This window comes from Lepidothrix coronata, unplaced genomic scaffold (assembly GCF_001604755.1).
Source record: "Lepidothrix coronata isolate B3197 unplaced genomic scaffold, Lepidothrix_coronata-1.0 Scaffold79, whole genome shotgun sequence".
In the NCBI taxonomy this organism is placed as follows: Eukaryota; Metazoa; Chordata; class Aves; order Passeriformes; family Pipridae; genus Lepidothrix; species Lepidothrix coronata.
Window position 1 is genome coordinate 1,231,655 of NW_016690259.1, and position 23,562 is coordinate 1,255,216.

General features: G+C 38.4%; 1 protein-coding gene across 3 annotated transcripts in view; it reads left to right on the plus strand.

Annotated features, from left to right (window-relative positions):
- The window catches only part of LRBA (LPS responsive beige-like anchor protein), a 410,805-nt gene that overhangs the window by 380,750 nt on the left and 6,493 nt on the right, over window positions 1–23,562 (plus strand). For all 3 annotated transcript variants that reach the window (XM_017820154.1, XM_017820156.1, XM_017820155.1), the window contains exons 53-54: window positions 18,913–19,014; window positions 20,215–20,429. In XM_017820154.1, the coding sequence (XP_017675643.1) occupies window positions 18,913–19,014; window positions 20,215–20,429 (317 nt within the window). The remainder of the gene's footprint in view (window positions 1–18,912; window positions 19,015–20,214; window positions 20,430–23,562) is intronic.

Consider the following 23,562-nt stretch of genomic DNA (forward strand, 5'->3'; position numbering starts at 1 on the left):
TTCAGTTCATGCAGTTGCAGAATCTTAAGGCAGAGGATGTGAGCAAACTATCCCTATTATCCTCCTAAACAGCCCTGTTCAAGAGATGGGAGTTTTTCTGGGAAGTAGATAGCAGAATTTTCTGAGCATCTCTACGTAAGTGTGGCTTTGGTCGAGGGACAAAATCTCTGTGAATCCTTCATATGTATTTTGCAATCTCTCAATTTAAAGAAAATGCAAACTCGGCACTATTTTTGCAGTGCTTGTAAACTTGGAAACTCCAAAGAGTCGGTGCAGGGAACTTAAGAGCTTGACAGTCAAGCTGTTCTTCCCTGAAGAACAAAACTGCCCTTTTGAGGAGAAAATCGTGAACATTGCACTGGTGTGAAGCAATGAACAGTTGTCTCCTTACTGTGTTTGCAAGGCCTATGAGTGCAACCCATCTTTGCAGACTCCTAGGCCTGCCCTGAGAAGTTGGACTTGTTGCACAATTCCCAGGCTTGCCTCCTGTCTGCACAAGACCTTGAGGTTATGGGCTCCTTTATGACCTTAACAGATCACGTGCTGAAATTTTGTACCTAGTATCTGACTCAAATAGGTAGATTTTGTTAAAGTCTATTGATAATTTGAATGCAAATTTCTAACAAAATTTTGCAGTTTTCAAAGTTAATACTAAGCTGTTATAACTGCTGTTTAAAATCAAACAGTAGCTACCTGGTAAGTCTCTTTGTTTGCAGTTCTACTAAACTGGTACTTTTAGGGACTTGCAATGGCTCCTGTGTTTACTAGCTGCTATTATGTAGGGTTTTTTTGTGATATAGTGTGCTGGAAGCCTTTGTTATGAGTTGGAATCTCATGGCACTATACATAGGCCTAGACATGGGTATAGTAAAAGACAGTTTCTGCTTCAAAGAGATGGTAATCTGGGGTGTTTAATTTTTACCAGAAATTGCTGTCTGTAGGCTTCTCTGTTCAGTCAAAATTTTTTTGAAAAGACAAATAAAAAGAGCTGTTTCTGCTTCTGATTTTGTTAGAAATGGAAGGCGCCAGCACACTTGTTGGGTTTTGAGCCCTGTTACTGCAACTGTAACTTCCATCCATTTGTGGGATGTTAGATATCTAGCTGGTCTAATGTGTTTCTGTACTTGAAGCTTTTTTTACCTTTAAATACAGTTTACTTGTGCTTTCAATGAGAACTACTCATTGGAATTTTAGATACTCTCACAGTTGATACTTCTTTTCTATTTTTTCTCTGTTTAATTATCTCTAATTTCCATCTTAAAAATGACTTTACAGCAACATGCATCCAATGGCACTCTGCCAAATCATGATGCCAGAGCAATTTTAACAGAAATAATTTAGAACTGGAGCATGTATTTCCTCTTTTCATAGTACCTGTTGCCTCTGATATACATCAGTCAGCAGGCTGGTATGATCCATCTACCCTAAATACTATGCCATTAGGCACCCATTAGTCCACCAGATATATTTTATTTAGATTCATTTATCTGGTTTCCTTACTTTAGAAAGCACTGAATTCTGCATTTCTGGCTGAGTATATTCATGTTTTGGAATGATACTTAACTCAAGCTGACAAGCCAGGTGGGCTATAGCACTTTGATAAATAAGTGTTTGGTTTGATATTCTTTATCAAGGGCAATTTTCTGGCTAACTGGGCTGTATGGAAAAATTCCTTACATTTTTGATTTAACAGAAGAAATATGTTATTGAAATATTAATTATTTACGTTCTTTAATTTTTAACTTTGAGGCTGATTTCTTAAATTACACCTATGCAGTGTCACTGTCTATTTAGTTTCTCCTTGATAACTCTAGAATGCATTGATCAACGTAAAACAAATCTGACAAATTTAAATCTCAAAGATATGAAATTTCTGTGTGGGACACATCTGCTGGAAACTATTTTTATTCTTCACAAAACAGCTTGATTACATTTAGGTTAAGTCATTTTTTCCTTCTCAAATTAAAACCTGAAATTCAAAAAATATTTCATCATGCTCTTTGATCAAATGTATAGAGTTTTTTTTCTTTCTAAATTAATTGGTTTTGAAAATGTAAAAGCGTGGCAGTACTTCACTTTGGAGCACAGGCTTTTTCTAATGCAGAAATGTTTCTGTGGACAATTTCTGACCAAGCCTTGGAATAATTCAGAACAGAGCAGCAGATCTGAAGTAGTTGTATCCTTTAGAATAGCCCTGAGCCCTTTTGCGTTCACATTAATTAGCATAATTTACTGTGGAGATGTAAAATCACTTTGCATAGCATAAGGGGCTTTTCTTTTTCTCTCCTTGGCATGTGGCTTGCTTTGGGCAGATGGAGGAGGTAGGAGGGAGAGGATGTAACCCTCCCCTTGGTACTCCTTGAAGCCCATGTGTGATCTGTGTCACGAAGTTGGGTTTTGCATATTTAGAGGCTCCAAGGTAGCACTTGGGGATGTGACATTATGCACCAGGACGTGTGTGGTAGAGTGTGTAGGGGTTCCTGGGAGAGGGCCACGTTTTTTGCTTCCCCAGCATAATGTGGTGGAGATGGAGGGGAGGCGAGAAGTGCGGGGTCCGAGGAGGAACTGTGTGATGGCTGGAGAAAAGAGATGAGAGGATTCATTTGCATACAAATGGTGTGCATCACTTTCAGATCCCACTTTCGCTTTGAAGATCAAGTGGCAACTCCTAGTGTTTGGACATTTCCTAGGCTGAGGGATTGCATTTTCCTTTGTAATCACAAAACCATAGGAAGCAGGGCGGGCATGAGCTTTAGTCACCTGATCTATTCTCTTTTCCCAAAGAAGGCTTAACTACGCCAAAAGCATTCTCCACTGATGTTTGTCCAGTCTTCTCTTAAAAACTTCAACAAATACATTTTGGAGCCTTAGAAGCCCTGTCCTTAGCAGACTTTTTCCAGCCTAGTATCCAGTTTTCTTTTTGCAGCAGTTGCATTCTGTCATCTTTTATCTGCTTTTTGTTTGTGTAGAGAACAGATTATTTCCTTCTTGCAACAATCTCTGGTTATTTGGATTGCTATGACCTGCAATTCTTTGCCTCCAACTTTAATAACTCAATTCTTTGTCTTTTGCTGTAAGTTGTGTTTTTTCCAGACTTCAGATTTTTTTTGGTGTTCCTTTCTTCAGTTGACTGTCTTCCTCGAAGTAGACCCAGGAATGCAGTTGAAGGCTTTCCAGTAATAAGTAGAAAACAACCTGCTTTACAGACCATGTTTGTTTCGAAACAGCATGACAGTGTCGATAGTTTGAAGTGTAAGAGCCAGTATGAATTTCAGTGTTTTCTGAAGAACCACCATCTACTCACTTGTTTCTCCTTCTCTTTGTAGTTTAGCTGTGGAATCTTGTCTTTAAACTTTCTGAATTGTATTCTTTTTAGACTGTTTCTCCAGTCTGTCAAACTTATTTGGAATCCTCCAGCAGACCTGCAGCGACTCATGTTTGCAAATATATTTTGCAGTCTTATTCTATCAGATTGGTCATTAAAGAAAATATTAGCTAGTACACAGTTCAGGAATGCCCATCAATACATTTACCATTTTGACAGTGAATAACTTTCTGAATATAGCTTTCCAATGTATAATAGCATCTTCTGAACGTCTACTTCCCTATTTTCTTTGAGAAATTACTCATGTGGAACAGTGCTAGCATTCTTACTAAAGTAAAAATATATGATGTCTTCCTGAATACGTCTTGTTACTTTGCCATTGCAAGAAAAAAATCACTTTGACATGATTTGTTCAGAACATAGAATCATCACAGAACCATAGAATCAGCCAAGCTAGAAGGGACCTCTGAGATCATCAAGTCCAACCCTCGATCCACTACCATCGTGGTTACTAGACCATGGCACTAAGTTCCACATCCAGTCTCATCTTAAAAACCTCCAGGGATGGAGAATCCACCACTTCCCTGGGCAGCCCATTCCAGTGCCTGATTACCCTTTCTGTAAAGAATTTCTTCCTAATAACTAACCTAAACCTCCCCTGGCAGAGCTTAAGACCATGCCCTCTTGTCTTACTGAGAGCTGCCTGGGAGAAGAGACCAACCCCCACCTGGCTACAANATACGTCTTGTTACTTTGCCATTGCAAGAAAAAAATCACTTTGACATGATTTGTTCAGAACATAGAATCATCACAGAACCATAGAATCAGCCAAGTTAGAAGGGACCTCTGAGATCATCAAGTCCAACCCTTGATCCACTACCATCGTGGTTACTAGACCATGGCACTAAGTTCCACATTCAGTCTCATCTTAAAAACCTCCAGGGATGGAGAATCCACCACTTCCGTGGGCAGCCCATTCCAATGCCTGATTACCCTTTCTGTAAAGAATTTCTTCCTAATAACTAACCTAAACCTCCCCTGGCAGAGCTTAAGACCCTGCCCTCTTGTCTTACTGAGAGCTGCCTGGGAGAAGAGACCAACCCCCACCTGGCTACAACCTCCTGTCAGGGAGTTGGAGAGAGTGATGAGGTCTCCCCTGAGCCTCCTCTTCTCCAGGCTGAACAACCCCAGCTCCCTCAGCCTCTCCTCATCGGACTTGTGCTCCAGTCCCTTCACCAGCCTCGTTGCTTTTCTCTGGACCTGCTCCAGCACCTCAATATCCTCCCTGAACTGAGGGGCCCAGAACTGGACACAGTACTCCAGGTGTGGCCTCACCAGTGCTGAGTACAGGGGGACAGTCACTTCCCTGGTCCTGCTGGCCACACTGTTCCTGATCCAGGCCAGGATGCCATTGGCCTTCTTGGCCACCTGGGCACACTGCTGGCTCCTGTTCAGCTTTCTGTCAATCCAAACTCCAGGTCCCTTTCTTCCTGGCTGCTCTCCAGCCACTCTGTTCCCAGCCTGTAGCACTGCAGGGGGTTGTTGCGACCAAAGTGGAGGACCCGGCACTTGGCCTTGTTGAACCTGATTTTGTTGGAATCAGCCCAACTCTCCAGCCTGTCCAGGTCTCTCTGCAGAGCCCTCCTGCCTTCCAGCTGATTGACAGTCCCCCCCAGCTTATTGTCATCTGCAAATTTGCTGATGGTGGACTCAATCCCCTCATCTAAATCATCGGTAAAGATATTAAAGAGGACTGGGCCCAACACTGATCCCTGGGGGTCACCACTAGTGACTGGATCACAACTGGATGCAGCACCGTTCCCCACCACTCTCTGGGCCCAGCTCTCCAGCCATTTCCTAACCCAGCACAGTGCCCCTGTCCAAGCCGTGGGCTGCCAGCTTTTTCAGGAGGATGCTGTGGGAGACGGTGTCAAAGGCTTTACTGAAGTCCAGGTAAACACATCCACAGCCTTCCCCTCATCCAGCAGGCGGGTCACCTGATCATAAAAGGAGATCAGGTTGGTCAGACAGGACCTTCCCTTCCTAAACCCGTGCTGGCTGGGTCTGATCCCTTGTCCATCCTGTAGGTGCTGTGTGATTGCACTGAGGATGACCTGCTCCATAACCTTGCCAGGCACTGAGGTCAGGCTGATGGGCCTGTAGTTTCCCAGGTCCTCCTTCTGGCCCTTTTAATGGATGGGTGTGACATTCACCAACTTCCAATCATCTGGGACCTCCCCAGTGAGCCAGGACTGTCGGCAGATGATGGAGAGAGGCTTGGCGAGCTCTTCCACCAGCTCCCTCATCACCCTTGGGTGGATCCCATCTTGTCCCATAGACTTGTGGGAATCCAAGTGGCTCAGCATATCACTGACTGTTTCCTCTTGGATTATAGGGGGGTATTCAGATTCTTATCTCTTTCTACAAGCTCCAGAAGCCGGTTGTCCTCAGGACAACCTGTCTTACTGTTGAAAACTGAGGTAAAGAAGGTGCGTTAAACACCTCAACCTTTTCCTCACCTTTGATAACTATATTCCCACCCATGTCCAATAAATAATGGAGGTTTTCCTTGTCCCTTCTGTTGCTATTGATGTATCTGTAGAAGAATTTTTTGTTATCCTTCACAAAAGTGGCAAGATTGAGCTCAAATTGTGCCTTTGTCTCTCTAATTTTCTTTCTATGTGACCTAACTATATTCCTAAATTCTTCCTGAGTAGCCAGCCCTTTTTTCCGGAATCAGTAAACTCTCTTTTGCCCTAATTTCCTTCAAAATCTCCCTGTTCAGCCAGACCGGTTGTCTTCCCTGCCAGCTTGCCTTTTGGCAGACTGGGACAGCCCGCTCCTGTGCTTTCAAGACTTCCTTCTTGAAGCACGTCCATCCCTCCTGGACCCCTTTGTTTTCCAGGGTTGTTTCCCAGGGTACACTCTGAACTAGTCTTCTGAATCAGCTGAAATCTGCCCTCTGGAAGTCCAGGACAGAGGTTTTATTGATGGCCCTCCTTGCATCCCTGAGTATTGAAAACTCTATTATTTCATGGTCACTGTGCCCCAGACAGCCTCCAACCACCACATCTCCCACCAACCCCTCTCTGAGAACAGAAGGTCTACCGGGGCCCCATCCCTGGTAGGCTCATTTACCAGCTAGAGCAGGAAATTATCCTCTCTACGCTCTAGGAATCTCCTAGACTGCCTCTTCTCTGCTGAATTTCCAGCAGTCATCCGGCAGGCTAGAGTCACCCACAAGAACAAGGGCTGATGATTTTGAAACATCTACCAGCAGCTTGTAGAATAATTCATTGCCCTCATCATCCTGGTTGGGTGGTCTGTAACAGACTTGTTGGCCTTCTTCCTGATTTTGATCCACAGGCACTCAACCTTATTGTTACTGACTTCAAGGTCCACAGAGTCAAGAGACTCCACCTCTCCTACCTTGCCTGTCCCTTCTGAAGAGCTTGTACCGCCCATGGCAGCACTCCAGTCATGCAAGTCATCCCACCACGTTTCCGTGACGGTGACTACATCACAGCTTTCCTGCTGCATGATGGCTTCCAGCTCCTCTTGTTTGTTACCCATGCTGTGTGCATTGGTGTACATGCATTTCAGCTGGGCTGCTGATTTCACCCTTAACTCGGGCTTTCATCTCTGGAGAGCCTGGTTTCAATCCCTTCCCCCTTCAAACCTAGTTTAAAGCCCTCCTGATCAGCCCCGCCAACTTACGGGCAAGAGTCCTTTTGCCCTTCCTAGATAGATGAAGCCCATCTGATTTGAAGAGACTAGGTACCATGGAATTTGCCCCCATGGTCAAAAAACCCAAAGTTCAGCCGGTGGCACCAATCCCTTAGCCACCTATTGATACAATGGATTTTCCTACTCCTCTCCTCATTCATCCCTGCTATTGCAGGAACTGAGGCGAACACCACCTGTGCTCCTGTCCCATTAACTAATCGACCCAGTGCCTTGAAATCGTTTTAAATTGCCCTGGTACTTCTTCCATTAACGTCATTGCTGCTGGCCTGGACTACCAACAGCGGATAATAATCTGAGGGCTGAATGATCTCAGGGAGTCTCTTACTAATATCCCTCACCCGGGCCCCGGGAAGGCAGCAGACCTCCTTCTGGGATGGGTCCAGTCGACGTACAGGGCTCTCAGCTCCCCTCAGAAGGGAGTCACCAACTACAACTACCCTTCCTTTTTAATTTGTAGCTGTAGTTGTAATCCATCAAAAAGTGCCACGTCAAAAAGCGTCACGTCGAAAAGCCCGTTTGCCCTCTCCTGTTCGCCATGCTCTGGGTCGCTGGCGCTCCCAGCAGTTGTTAAAATCCCTCGTGGATGGGCTGGGTACCGACGCCCAGTCAGCTGATTGGCCTCCCGGGAGACCTCCAGCAGACCTGGTGCAGCTCCAGCAGCCGTTTAAATCCAAATTAGCTGTTACTCATCTCCTCGATTTCTTCTAGGAAATTGTGTGTGTGTATATAAAAATATAAATGTTCTGCCAGTATTTTTTTCTGTTTGTTGGGGTTAAACAGACTTTAAACTCTCTAATTTTTCCTCTTTTTCTTTCCTGCTTAAGAAACAGGAAGACTTTTTTTAGTCTTGCAGAACCTCACCCAATATCTACAAAACAATAGTTTCAACTCTGGAATTATGTACCTTCATTTCCCCATTACCTTCAGAGCACTATTATCAGGCCAATTGAATTCCAAACATTTTTGTCATTTAGATATTCTTTGATTGAGACAACAGTTTTCATTGCTGGTTTCACATGTGTTTGCTGTCTGACTCCAGTTGACCTTCCTATTCAAGACTTTCACTGCAGTACTTTTAAATGCGTGGCATCATCTATTGGTATTGCTTGCTCTTAATAACAGACCAACTTCTCATGAAAACTTGGCATATTTTTGTTTATAGAATGACTGTTATTCCTGATGTCCCTGTTAGCTGCATCTCATCTATATGTGGCTCTCCTGCTTTTGTCTCTGTTTGCTCATACCTTGTTGCTTACACTGTTTCAGAAAAACCTCATTTATTTTGATCTTTCTGCCTGACTTTCCCATGTTACAGCCACTTTGAGTTGTGCCAGCTGGTGTCTTCTTGTCTGTCCTATCCCTGTGCTGCTCTGAAGCAGTTTTCACTCGTATCCTTATTACCTCTTCCTTTGTTTTTCTCTAGACTTAACCTGCCATGAGATCTTACAGAATGATGTTCTGTATGTATTGAAACCTGTCTTCCCAAAGTACTTCAAAAAATTATCTTCTTGTCCTTGATCTCTCCCTTATAAAGCATATTGAAAATTCTCATATCTTCCCATTCATATAAATTCTTTTCACCATGTTTTTTTTTATCTGTTTTGCTACATTGGTCATAATCATATCTCAAAGGTCATCTCTAGCTGTTGTTGAAATATGAAAAATTGCCACCAGATTGCTACACACATACTTGTTGGATTCCTTTACCAACAAATGCCCTTCTAGTTGCAATATCCCATTTTCTCCAGTCTTCCTTAATGATCCCTCACCTACACAGTTTAGGGAGAAGCCAATTGTATTAGCAAATGTAAATCTATGTCTTCAAGGTTTTTGGTATTTCACTGTAGTTATTTTGTTGGGAGGTACTTTCTTGGAGGGGAGGTTTACACTGGTGAATTTAATTGTCTTAATGTTGTTTATGCTTATAAAATGGTTTGTGCTTAAATAATGGTATGTATTTCCATAGTCTAGTGGAAGATAAAGTGCTCTTCTGCAATTCTTGCTCTTCATTCATAGGAGATGAAGAGATGGTTTTGTTGCTTTCAAAGTATCTACAGATGTGTTCATAATTATTTTTTACTTCTCCTATTTTGAAAAACAAAAATATTTTTAATTTAGAAATTTGATTTGCCCAAGGAAATTAAATCTTGACTGATAAAAGTATTCAGTGCTAGGGAAACGTAGAGTCTGTGTAACTGTATCACTACTGCTAATACTAATGGGATCTCTTCTGAGTTATTGCATTGATCTTCCACACATATGTGAATAAAACAAATTATATTACCTCTTTTATGTTAGCCCATAAAACTAGAAAATGTTACTCTCTGTATGTATCACATTTGCATCACGAGGATTAAGGGGGTGCTTTCGTTGCATAGCTTTATATTCTTTACAGGGTACTATATTCAGGTATTCTGAAGTGTGTTAGATAAATGGCTTTAGTAGTGTAGCTGTGTAGCAAGACGTGAATGTAAGCACGTGATTTCATAGTTAAAAAAAAAACAAAATTACTGTATTTAACTGAGATTCGAGAGGATTCATTGAACACTTGTGCTATCGATAAAATGTAGAATATCTTCCGCAGATGTAAATTTTAAAAATGCATAATCTTTTCAATTTTAAAATATGAAATCTCCCAAAAGACTCAAAATTTATACACCAGTCGTCTTGCAGAAGAAGTCTTGCTACTACCCAAGCTACTTTTAAAAGAAACTGGGTTTTGTTTGATTTTTTTTTTTTTACAGCTGGAATTCCTAAATAAATGTTGAATACCTGCAAGACTTTTCATCAATTGACATTAACATTAAAGCTATAGTTTGAGAATAGAGAAACTATTAGTTTTAATTGTATTAGTAATCATAGCAAAAGATAAAATAACTATATTTCATCAACTGCTACACACATTTTTCAGTTTGAAAATTCAAACTTTTTATGAGTGAGTGCTTCATAATTAATTGTTAGAGGGGATAATACCTGATGAGCATCTTTGTGTTGGTTGATTGAAGAATAATGTCATGGGTAATAATTTCTTTGTGCTGAGACCCACTAATCCTGTAAACTTGAATTCTGTGAACGTTTGCATATGTGTTTGCCTCTGTATGCAGTGAACAGTCACACTGATTTCAAGCAGGTCATATGTCTGCTGTTAACTTAGCAGCAAAAAAACCCTCTTTGCCTTCTTCCCTTGTCCTCGTCTTGATTCAACCTACATCTTGATTCCCAAGTTTCTGGGCTTCTATTTTCAGTTTCAAAACCAATGATAATAGATAAGATAAGGTTCCACATTTCTAAAGAATGTTTATGACATAAAAATGTATTTAGAATTCTAATGATTATTTAAAAAAAATGGAAGTACTTTGCCTAACAGCTTCTTTTATTAAAAAAATTAATTGGGAAGTAGTTGTAAAAAGCTTACCTGTTAACATTCCGTTTTGCATTTATCATGCTAAGTAGTAGGAGTATCAAAGTGTCCATAAATCAGTAATCATGTTAGTTAGTAATGGAAATTGTGCTATTACTGTTATTTTCTATCAAATGGTGGTCTACCAGAATAGCTAAAAACTTGCAGAGCCTCAAAATACTAAAATATATTTGGAGTCACTGCAGCCACGAAGACAACAGTTGCTGTTCACTGGGGTCAGCCTGGTAAGAAAGAAGTGTTGCTTTATGATAGTCCAGCACTGAGAGTTTAAGAACAGTCTGCACATGCTCCTTTGGGTGCTCAACAGCACTTTTATTTTTTACCCTGAACACATTATATTATTGTGTGAGCCCGTCTTCTTCAAAAAAAAGACCAGTAAATAATTCAATGTTATTTTAATATTGTTTAACTGCAGATGTAACAGATATTCTTTGTTTCTCAAAAATGGCTGGACAGTAGCAAGATGTTATATCTAAAGCAAGAGTCCTTCAGCACCATCTGCTGGCATCCAGTTGAAGATGATTTTGGTTTCCTAAGCGCTGCCTAGTAAAATATTAAAAATTAATACCTATCCACATATTTGGAAATATCAATCCACATATTTGGTGCAAAAAGAAGAGAAAGGATTTAATCTTCAGTATAATTTTTATCCTTTTTATTAAAATTGTAATGAGAAAATACAATGTGAATTTAAGTTCAGTGTATGAACTGAAACAGAAATAGGTCAGGAGTGTTTTGTTAAGTGGGACTGTAAAAAGAAATGGGAATACTTTTTTCTTTTTACTGGAGCTTTATTAAGCACACTATTAAATTTTTCTATTTGTGTTGTAAGTCAAATTCAGTAAAATTTATATCATAGAGAAGATCCACAAGGCTTAGAAAATATCTGTAACATGTTTTTGAAGAGGAGTAGCAACCACTAAATATTCTTTTACCTAACAGTTATTGCATTATTTGATGTTCAGTCATGAAAGTTTAGTGGACAGAGACCCTGATGCTGTAACTGGTCTTACAGTTTCCTGTATTTTCATGGGACACCATTGTAGCCACTGCAGCAAGTACTGGGGCAATCTGCATGAGTCTAGAACAGAGCCTTAAATTCTACAGCTACAAAAGGTCACTGTCATTTCTTCTTTAAGCTGTAACACATTGATACCTCAAAGAGTTTGAGGCCTCATTCCTCAGAGTACTCTATAAATCACAAAAAAATGATGGTTCTAGCCTCCACATATTCAAACTGAAAAAAGGTGAGGTATAACAGGTGGATTAATTCTGGGATATATGGAAATCTGCAGTGATGCTGCATAAGCAATATATTTGTATAATGCCAAGGAAGTCATGTCATAGATACCTATGAGGACGAGGTCTTCATTGAAAAAAGCTTGCAATAGCCTTTACTGATGGTTTGGGGAGCAGTTAAATAGTCACAGTGACTTGATCCTGATGAGCATGTCAGTTTGTGTGCCATAAATACTTGGTTTGGCTAAAAGTAGGTCCTACAATGTTAAGTGCAGCATCTGTGTCATCCATGTTTTCAACTGGCTAAGAGAGATTGTGTTTCAGGATTTGTCAATCAGAGTAAGTAATTGCAAGTAGCATTTGTAGAGCAAGTTTTGAGGCACAGTCCGGATGCAAGTGAAGGAAGCGTATTTTGAGGCTGGAAACAGAGAAGGAGTTCAGATCCCGCTTTGTTGGCAGCATCGAGCCTCAGGTGTTACTAAAACTAGATGTATGAAATTCCCCAGAAGGATAAGGATATTTAGTGCTTCATGATGTAATGCAGACCTTTGAGTTCCAGGAAAAAACAATGCTATATTTACAACCTGTAACTAATGGTTGATGTGGTAAAAGGAATTATATTCATATGGTAAATGAACGCAGCCTTCATGTGAACCATATGCATTGTTGTGGGATGCTTTACTAATACATCACATTTATTTACCTTATTTGGTTGCTGAGAAAAATAACCATTCAGTTCAAAGTCTATACCATGTAAGACAGAACAGAGTAATCTAGAAGATATAATAATTTAAAGTCTGGAATAAAATTACCATTGTAAATGTTGTAAAATTTATTTGGTCAATAAAATAATCCCAACTTGAGTAAGAAATTACTTTTAAGTGTTTCTGGATCTAAGTTCTATTAACACTAGCATCACAGAGATAAGCATTAATCTGCTTAGTGCAAGAATGCTATATGTGATTAGAATTATGGCCTTCTTTGTTGAAAAATATCTGGTTTAAGAGAGTTACTTGTAAAAAGACAACTAATTTATGTATGCTCTGAGCTTGTTGTATGCAATCAGGACTTAGTTACATTGAAAAGTAATGGTGGTAAGCATCTATCTAGTACAATATAACACTGGTGCATTGGCTTGAAATTAACTTTGCAGAAACAATCAAATAGCTAAGGCATGGACTTTAAGTTATTTTAATGTAGTGTTTTAATGGGGGGGAATAATCAAAAACTGCCAACTTGAATGGAATTCTCATACGAAACCTCTCATCTCAGATTATTTTCTGCCTGAGTTATGAAATAATATATATGTTTCAGCTCGAGGTAAGATGACTTTTATCTAGAAACAATTCCTCAGTAGCTGGTATTTCTGTCTGAAATAATTGCTTGATGAGTTTTTTCCTTTTATCTTTATTTTTTTTGGTCTTTTTTTCCTTGAACTCACTAGATAATGATAACTATAAACCAAAAGACAGAAATATGAAGAAAATAGATTTTTGGTTTTTTAGCATAAACAAAAGAAGCCCCTTCACAAACGTGTTTTAGAACGTTATCAGACAAAAATGACAGTGTTCTGAAACTTCAAAGCTGACATTGAAGTAACAGTTTATGAAGTTGGGATGGTGCAAATATTAAATTATTAGTGTACACTGACCCTGAATATTCACCTGCAGATACTTTCTGGGGGCTTCAAAAAGCTGGTGTTCAGTGGGAGGAGTCCTGCTGAATGACTTCCAGGACTTGCAGCAGATGAATCCCCAGTAAGAGTGAAATCATTCCAGAAAGCTTTGCATTGCACATGGTGTAGGAATTAAGAGACTGGGGATTATTGACTTTTGAAATCTGAATTGTAATATGCAATTCATGAAGGCCTGTTATATCTTTTTCTTTATTGTGTTTATTTTTGGGACATAGTGAACCTCTTTTCATGACACAACATGTATGTAAAATCTTTTATTAGTACTGAATAAATGTGAGTCACTTGTTGCACAGTGTGACTGTGGGAAGTACATTAACCCTCTCTGTGTTACATTGGCTGAACTGAACTCTGCAGGATAAATCTAGTATATTTTAACCTTACTGAACAAACATATCAGCACTATAGCATTTCCTGTGTTTTACAGGTTTTGATTTTGCTTCAGGATAGAATGATACGTTTTTCAAAGATATTCCTTTTTCAGAAAATGTATAGTTGAAGTATTTTTTGCAAAACCAAAACTTGCATCTAGGCATAAGGTTGTACTTTTTGGGGTAAAATAAGTCTGAACAGATGGGGAGTAGTTTGAAGGAATAAAGAGGAAATGCTGATGGAGTGTCATGTGAAGAACCAGACAACAATGAAGTTCCTATATAATATGAAAATATTACATTGTTACATAAAAATGCATATTTACAAAGGAAAGCTTATTCAAACTGAAGTTTTAAGAATATTTCTGTAATATGGTATGGTATCACTTGAGTAAGATCTCAGTCCATCAGATAACTTTCTGTGCCAGTGAAGTGGGGTTCTAACCAGTTGGTTGTTATTTAAATGTTCACTGTTTGTGATCTGTAAATAATACTAATACACAGACTTTATATAATATTAAACAGTTATTGTTTTGTAATTAAACTCTGAAATTTGCTATATAATCCATATAGAAGCCTAGTAGCAAATTGGTTTTCTTGATTTGCTTATATTTTGCTGAAAACACTTTTGTAGGTACATTTGTACTTCTCAGGCTTATTTCAAAGCTTTTATTGTTTTCCTCAATTTTTATCATTGGAAGCAACTACAAAACTAGGAAAATTTAAAAATTAATTTTAGAGGACTTCTCTTACATCTGTAATTTTATTTGGTTGATACATCATTCTGAGAAAATAATCACTTACTTTTGCAAGAAGAAGGTAAAAAGATAGATTAACTGATGCTTCATTTACTTTGGATTTTATATTGACATAAAATCACATAATTAATTTGCCATTTAAAATGTCCCACAGCCTCTGCAATCATAGAATAGTAATTTAGAAATGGCTGCTTGGCTCTCTTTGACTTTTCATAATTAACTGTCTTCTCAGTATAAAACATAAAAAGGAGCATAGCCAAATACTTTATATTTTAATGTGTTGCATAATATTATCTCACTCATAAACAGTAGGAAGAGTATCTTATATTTAACTGTGAGGTAAGTTTATCAGTCAGTCTTAGTTTGATTTCTTTCTAGGGGGATATCTTTTTTTCAAATGAGTTCTTGCATTTGTCTCAGCTCTTACAGCTTAGTGCTGAAAATAAAGAAAGCGGACATTTTAGGAATTTATGGATGGATTTCACGTGTCATGATCCTGCTTTGTATTGTAGCATCACCGAAGCTGGAAAAGAATAGCAGAGAGAGACCCAGCAATACCAACCAACTTCTTGTTATCCAGTAAGGCGTATCTTCTTCTGGATGTCATTAAACTAGAAAAAAGTTTTGACTTTGCTGTAATCCCACTGTTCCTTTTTAAACGTAGTTTCCAAACGCCTAACATTTTTTCACTGATATATCACTGTAGGCTGACATGATATCATGTGCTCTTCTTTTATCTTCTGAAGCTTGAATTTCATGATTTAAAATGTACTTTAGTCACTTAAGTAAGGGTGATGTTTTATGTTATTTTCTGTGGGAAAACAGCTTTGCAGAAATTATTTATTGGAATGTAGGAGAGTTCTTTTGAAATAATCTGAGTGGTAGCTGCAAAGGTAAAATACTCTGCCCATTACTGGAAAACAACTTTACATACACCTTCTGTGACTTAAATAAATCATTGACAATGTTTGTTACAATGTGAATGTGGCATTAAGAATCTTACAGCATTCAACTTCAAGTAGCAACCCGGCGATGGTATAGACTAAGGATATTATTATATCCTGTGCTGAGAAAAGAACATCTGTAAAACTATTGTGTCTTGGTTATTAGTGCTAGGATTTGAACTATCTTTAATTTCATTTGACTTGTTCATCTTCCTTAAGAATCTCCATAAAGATTCACTGAGTGTTCTTTTCAGTTCTTAGTTAGGGTTTGCATCAGTGGTCGTAAACCTGCTTAGCGGACAAAGACTCCTTTCCCTTTGAAGTCACTTCCCCAGCTTTTCAAAAGGTCTGCAAGTCGGTTCCCCGAAAACAATTTAGAAAAGTTTGAAGTGGTGCCCCTTAAACCAGCAACAAAATAAAATTTTCTCTTTGCATTATTGAAAACCATGACAATCTTCTGAAGCAATAACAGTTTAAAAGCTTTTAAAGAAATCTGTTCTGCTCTATGACCAGCTTTTAAGTTGACCCCATTATTTGGAAAATCAGATGCTTGGAAACCCCTAAATACTTGACATTCTTATCAAAGGAGTCAGCCTGACTTTTCACAAGACTCCTCTTTTACAGTATCTATTCAAGTCCTAAGTTCTTCAAAGTTACTATTCAGATTTCTTCCTTTTTTGTTTGTTTGTTTTAATTAAAGTGTTTCTTTAGTACAAATATAATTCAGTAAATGATTGATACAATTTATGAAATACTGATCCTGCCACCTGTAGATTTATACTCTCTTATGTTTGAAGTCAAGTCCAAATTCTGAAAAGACTGTGAGTGTTACTTAGGTAATTTTAATTTCTGTGAACTGTGATAAATATATATACTCAGTTTCTACTTCTTGTTTTAAGAATCTTATCTCCTACATTTTAAGTGTGTAGTTACTGGCAGCTTCATGCAGGTAAAGCTTATAATGATGTAGTTGCTGCAAGCAATAAGTTTACTTTGAGGATTTTGTTTATCTGTCCTTCCTAATAATTCATTCAGACATTGCCTCTCATAAGTCCTTCTAGCTCCAACATCTTACATTCATTACCTCCACTGCAACGTTGTATATTTAAAACTTCTCTGACTTCAAACGTTTCATTAACCTGTAGTGTATAATTAGATTAATTCCTTGCTGGTCTGTGTGAGTATGTGTTAATGTAATTTCTGAAAGCAAAATAAAGCAATAAAAGCAGAATTCTAAAATTTTGCTCACATAGGCAGCTCATTTAAAAGAAACCAAACTAACAAGACCTTTAAATGCACGAAGCTGCCTCCTTTTATGGCTTGGGGACAACAGGGAGAAAGAATTGAATCAGCAACATTAAATTGTTACTGGATAGGAAGACTGTTATGGTTGCTGTTACCTTTCCCCCTAAAACTGCAAATTTGTGGCTTGGCTATGTAGTGTTCATTTATGAATCTTCCAAGGTGCCTGCCCCATGTTTGGGTGAGGAAAGTTCAATAGAGCAAGTTTGCTCTAAAAGGTTTGTGATTGTTCAAGGATCGGCCACCTGAGAAGTACCTAAAGGTCATTGTCTACCCTTATGCTTCTAATTTGTTGGGAGTTTTTCCTTTGCTCGTGAACTGTCTGCCATACTTCCTGGGTTTGAGTGTGCTTTTTCAAACATTATACAAAACAAAAGCAATAGCTTTTAATGATAATTTATTAAGAGATTAGGAACAATCCAGCAAGTTGCTCCAAAGCGTTTTCAGATTTAAAATGGTGATAACTTACACGCCTATGTGTGTATATATATGCACACATACATATTTAGTGTCCATGTCTATATCTAAGAAGAAATAGATTTATTTTCTTTTCAAGATTTTGTATTGTGGATATAAATTATAGATTATAATAGTAACTACAGAATAAATTAAATTTTAAAAGGTCAAAATCCTTGATTTGAGACTCTGCTGTAGATTATGAGCTTTACTAAAAACCTATTTGAATGTGGCAGCTACACAGGCATTTTGGGAGGTGATGTAAATGGTCTGCCTAAAAATGTAAAATATGGAGAGTAAACTAAGCTTTTATTTATGCAAGCCCAGACACTTCTTTTCCAGAGAAGTCTCTCGCTGTACACGTGCAGAGCCTGAGTATCTACCAGCTTAAATATAGCTCAGTAATTTCTAAGAACACCCAGTATCACTATTGCTAGCACTCTTATGGCTCTACATGGACAGACTAATGACATTATGCTGGGTTTATCTTTTGAAAAGTTGAAACCCCAAATGTAATTTGAATGACGCTACCTTAGTAACCAGTGGAGTCACTTGGTCCTATTATTACTCTGTCTCTTTGCAAAACCATCCCCTGTTTTTCAAGTAAAAAAATGTTTGATTTCACCACTGCTTTATTGCCTTGTTGGTATCTCACATATCATCATTTCTCGTGAAGTGAAATTATTCCCTGCTGCTTAAAAACTCATCTAAACCTTTTTGAAACTACATGATAATATTGCCCAAGATACATTCATTAGAGTTTAAATACTTTGTAGAATGCTATGAACGAGCTAATTATATGGTAACACAAAAATAACATTTTTATTTCCACTCTTGAAGATGGCAGTGAATAATCTGTGAGCAGTTATAAAACTATTTAAAGAGCTTTATAGCATTTCCTTACCCTTTCTGTGTCCCTTGACCTGGAGAGTGATTTTTTTTTCCTTTAAACATGTGAGTTGTACAATTTCTTGTTTCCTATTGTATTCATATACGTTTGATCACAAAGAGAATCTAAAAATATTACAGTTTTATTTGTTCTTGTTGCAGGCAAATGTTCAATAGGAGCAGGGGTAATTTAACGTCGGGTTTGGGCGTTTTGTTTTTGCAAACTCATCAGAAATTCATACTGGCTGTGATCCTCCACATCTTGCAAAGGAGTAGACTTCAGGCTGATGTTTCAACACTGTTATTAGGTTAAAATAAGATCAGTCATTGTATGTTTTACTTCATCTTTGGGCTCTGAAGGTGTCTTCTCTCCATACCTGTCGTAGTCACGCTTGCATTTACTTACACCTATTATAGGAAAAGGTAGTAGTTGACTTAGACCTTTCCCTCTAGAAAATATGAATAGAGGGGGAAGTGAAAGGAGGGGAAAACACAAATATATGTGCTCCAACTTTGGTTAGTTTTACTACACACCTGACTTTTCTATTAATATGTGCTAGTAAATGTGCAGGCTGAAGTCCTGTAGTGCACTGCTGCTGTTCTATACAGATAGTGCAGAACTACCATATGCAAACAGGGAGCATTGAAATGATTTGTAAGGAACATGAACTCAAAGAGCAAGGAAACAGAGATGCTTCAGTGATTGAAAGCAGTGATTTTGGAAATAGATTGTAACCAGGGATTGCTTTTATTGTTTTTTCATTGAAGGTGATTTTGCAACTCCTCGAGCTGTTTTGACAGGACATGACTATGAGATCACCTGTGCTGCCATTTGTGCTGAGCTTGGCCTGGTAATAAGTGGTTCAAAAGGTAAGGTATCTGTTGTCATTTCTTTCTGTTCATGAAGCTATAACCTTAATGCAAAAAGGAGTAGAGTCTTTGGTAGCAGAATTTATGAAATTTATGGTGGTTTTATTTCTAACCATTTTTTAGTTGCTGTGGAACTTGAAACCTCTTTTTAAACATGTTAAAACTGAGAATTATTCAGACATTTATAAGAAGAGGCAACCACATCAGTTTCTCTACTGATTGCTATTTCTGTTTGTTTATCCAGTGTGTAATTGCATGTAGCATACAGATGGATACGGCTCTTGATGGCCAGGATGATGAAGTGTGTTTGTTATGGATAACTTCTTAAGAAAGGAAGCAAAAATTAGTTTCAGGAGAACGAGAATGTGCTGGATTGTTTGTTTGATGAAGGGTATATATACACTACTAGTAATTCTGTTCAGGCTCTTTGAGCTTGGCTGCAAATCCTGTAATATGCCCCATTTGTGTTCTCAAAGACCTGCTTTTGGCAGGCAAATTATAAAGAATGGTGTGGATTCCATGGATAGTCTTTATAATTTTCGTATTTGCTGGCCACAGTTATTTCTAAACCATAAATTTCTTGGAATTAGGATCTTTCTGCTTTAGTATTTCCAAAGTACCAACACTGAGGCATTTTTTCAGAGTTGAGTATACTCACCATCTGCACCTGTGTGTGTTTCTGTTTTATACATGTGAACTTGTGTGGCTTTTGTACAGTTCAGGTATTTTTCAAAATATTTAAAAAAGCAAATATTTAGTGGATCACATATGAATTAAAATCTTAATATGTGAGTATACACTTTTAGAATACCTACATATGTAAATTGATTCCACTTAGCTCTGTGTGTCTTTGTGTTTTGAAAATCTCATTTTAAGATTTTAGTACATTTAATTTTGTGCGCTCAAAATTAACTACGACTAGTTTTAAAAGAAAATCCACGCAAGAAAATCTGCTAGGTCTCTAACTGGTTTTGATAGGTGCTCTAAAATACCTTAATACAAAGTCTTTAAGGGATAAGCTGTTCATCTTACCCTCTGGCACCCTTAAAGTCGTAGGCAATCCATTTAAACATGGTAAAAACCATTATATTGTATTATAGTAGTGATTATTTAAGTAGAAGTCATTACTTATTATTTGATATATGAGGTCTTTATGTGAGCATGTAAATCAATAACTGGAATTTTATTCTGTCTCATTAGAAGGACCATGTCTCATACATTCTATGAATGGAGATCTACTGAGGACATTAGAAGGTCCTGAAAGATTACAAGGTCCTGAAAACTGCCTGAGACCAAAACTTATTCAAGCTTCAAGAGAAGGCCACTGTGTCATATATTATGAAAATGGCCTCTTCTGTGTGTTCAGTGTGAACGGGAGACTGCAAGCCACCATGGAAACAGAGGACAAGATAAGGGTGAGTGTCCTCAAATGTGTGCTAAGGACTGTCAGTTCCAGTATCAGGAAAAGCTATCCATGTTGGAGCTGTGTGGAAACTCTTTTCTATAGCTAGACTGTAAATACATGGCACTAGACCATTGCAGCAGTATTCTGAAAAAAATTAAGGGGGCCATATGCTCCTAATAGCATTTAGGAGGATTTTTACAGTTTTAATTGTAAAATAACTCTGTTCATAAAGTAAGGAATACCATGTAGGCATTTCCTTGAACTGAAGAATACAAACATTACTTATTGCTGACCAGGAGGGGCTGGGCTGTGTCTTTGAGTCTGAAGGCAGGAGGCCATTGGACAGGCTGTTTTGGATGTTAGCTTTACCTTTTTTTGGCATCTCTGGCTACATTCCCTCATCTTAGTTCAGATAGCATGTGTTGTGCTGAGCTTCAGGAAGTTTATAGGCATATGTCTATATTTCAACTCCTTAGCCCTTTGGCATTTGCTAGACAGGCAGCTAAGTTCCACATCTTTAGCTGCAAGAGACATGGAGCAAGTCCAAAACTGTGCAGGAGGCATTTTAAGCTTATGGTTTTATGAAAATTATTTTATACTACAAAATGCAGGTCTCTTGACAGTTCCTATGAAATAGTACCTATGAAGCAGAGCAGAAGCTGCCAGCTATACTACAGTGAAGCAGAAATGTCAAAAGAATACTTTCCTTGAATTAAAAATATTCCTACTTTTTCCTTGAATGAGAAGTAAGGGAAAGGGAAAGAAAAAGAATGAACAAGTATTGCCAAATCTGCTAGAAAGCGACAGAAGGCAGCAGAGGCATGAAACAAGATCATATTTCTGGGTCAGCGTTCAGGCTGCCTGAGTTAAAGTTATGGTCTCTGTGCCAGTAGTCGTGGTCTGAGAGGCACAGAATCACAGAAAGATTGAGGTTGGAAGGGACCTCTAAAGATTATATCATCCAGCCCTCCTCCTCAAGCATGTCCAGGTGGCTTCTGAGTGTCTCCAGGGATGGAGATATTCTACAGCCTCTCTGGGCAACCAAGCCAGTGCTCAGTCATCCTCACAGTAAAGAAGTGTTTTCTATATAAAAACTGTTTAAAAATTTAACATCAGCAAGAGGAGACTTTTGTTGTTCCAAGCACATAGCAGTACTACACCTCCAAGCTGACTTTCATAATCTGATGGAAGATCCCAGGAACTCAGCTGCTGGGATTTTCAGTGTTCTCTTGAGTTGAAAACTCTCAGAAGTTTTTCCTTTATTTGGATTACACATTTCAGAAAGAAAATGCTTCTTTGCCCTTGTGTTTACAGCATTATTGACATTCGTTCAGCTGTTGTGCAAAATTAAGCATTTTTAAATTTGCATCAGTTCTTTTCTTGACTCTATCCACGCTAACTCTTAAGATGGAAGAATGTGTCAATGTATTTGAAAGAATTTTGATCTTCATTATTTCCATTTTATAATTTACATGGAACAGTGAATGCTTTTTCAGCACTGAAGTTTCCAGTGTAATTCAGTATATTCCAGTTAAAACCTTCTAAAAGTCTGTCATGCTCCGTTAATCCAGTATTCCTATGTTTTCAAAGTGTCAGATATGTTGGTGGTGGAATATGCAGAAATAACTCTCTGCTAGGTCTCTTTTCCATAGTGAGAGTGCAGTCTGCAGGGGTGAGAGGGCATTCCATCTTTGCATGCTGTGGCAGCCTCAAGTGCAGATTTGAGGCTGGGGAAATGAAGTAGGAATGTGTATATTTCTGTCCCAAGACATTTTTCCAAATTAATGTAGATTTTTGCATGTGTTCTCTGAAATTGTACCTTCGGCTGTCCTTGTACAAATGCTTTTGAGGTTTTCAGCCTACCCTTCATCCCAGTTCTTGCCATAAAGCAAGAACATATCACAGTGTTTTCTCTTTTTACATTAATAATGTTGATAATCTGTCACTTGCAGTTGTGATTATGTTGTCAGCTAGGCCAGCAAATCTGTAAAATATCTAGAACTCCCTTGCCGGCTAAAACAATTTCTGTAGTGTTTCAGTCAGTACCCACAGCTTTAGGAATGTTGCTAGAGGCGATGGAAGTTCTTGCTCTCTGTGGGCCAGAATTACGTTTGTACAGGGTTTTGGGTTTTATTTTGTTTTGTTTTGTTTTCTTTCTCTCCCAGTGGTCCCAGCTGAGCTTTACGCTTAAACAACCTACAGCGTCTTTCCCAGTGCTTCTGCACTATATCATCTTAGAAGGCGAGTGGCAACTGCATGATTAAAGTGGGGCATTTAAAATGAATAGCACCTACCCATGGGCTGTGCCGACAAACACTTTTCCTTGGCTCTTGCTTGAGGAGGATGGAAAAGGGAAGGAAAAGGTCATAAGTGTTGAATCTGTAATGTAACATTCACAGTTTCTGTTTCCCTCTGTCATTATGGGGCAGTATTTCCGAACGTTATTGGCAAAACTAGCAGTTTTCAATAGTGATGTTTGGATCAACATTCTGATTTTCCTTCTTGTATTCTTGGGCTAGAAAACTGCTAGAAAAATTTCAGATGCTCTGGGGAAATTCAGGGTCTAATCAATGCCTTCCACCTGTTTTTGTTTTAAATACTGTATTGCTCGGCGGAGCTTAGGCATATCACAGTACATCTACCATGTAGTGTTTAGATATCTTAATGAATAACTTAACTCTAAATAGTCTGCTTGTTCTGAGAAGCAAAGTTATTTTACCCTAAGCAAAGGCTGTATGCTGTTTCACCCAGAGGAATCAATTTATTTTCCTTTCATGAGTCTGTTTTGAAATGTGGAAGTGCCCACAAGACTCCTGCTGCTGTAAGCCAGGGCTGTCACAGTGTCAGCTCTGCCTTTTTACAAAGCACTGCCTTTCAAAAACCCGAAACGTTAAAAGGGATTTGTGCAAAGTTTTGAGACTTTCCAAGGAAATACAAGTCAGAAATGCAGCTTTTAGAACGTTGCTGAAATTGTGCGCTTTGGGGATTATTTGAGAGTCTGAAGCTCGTGTTGTGAGAAAGATTAGTTGCAGAGTTGTTCCAGTTTCATAGCTAGTAGAATTGTAGATAAACTACGCTGGGGAAAAGCAGAACAGTAAAATTGATTCATGTCATCTTCTATACCAGTTGGAGTGCTTGGGAGT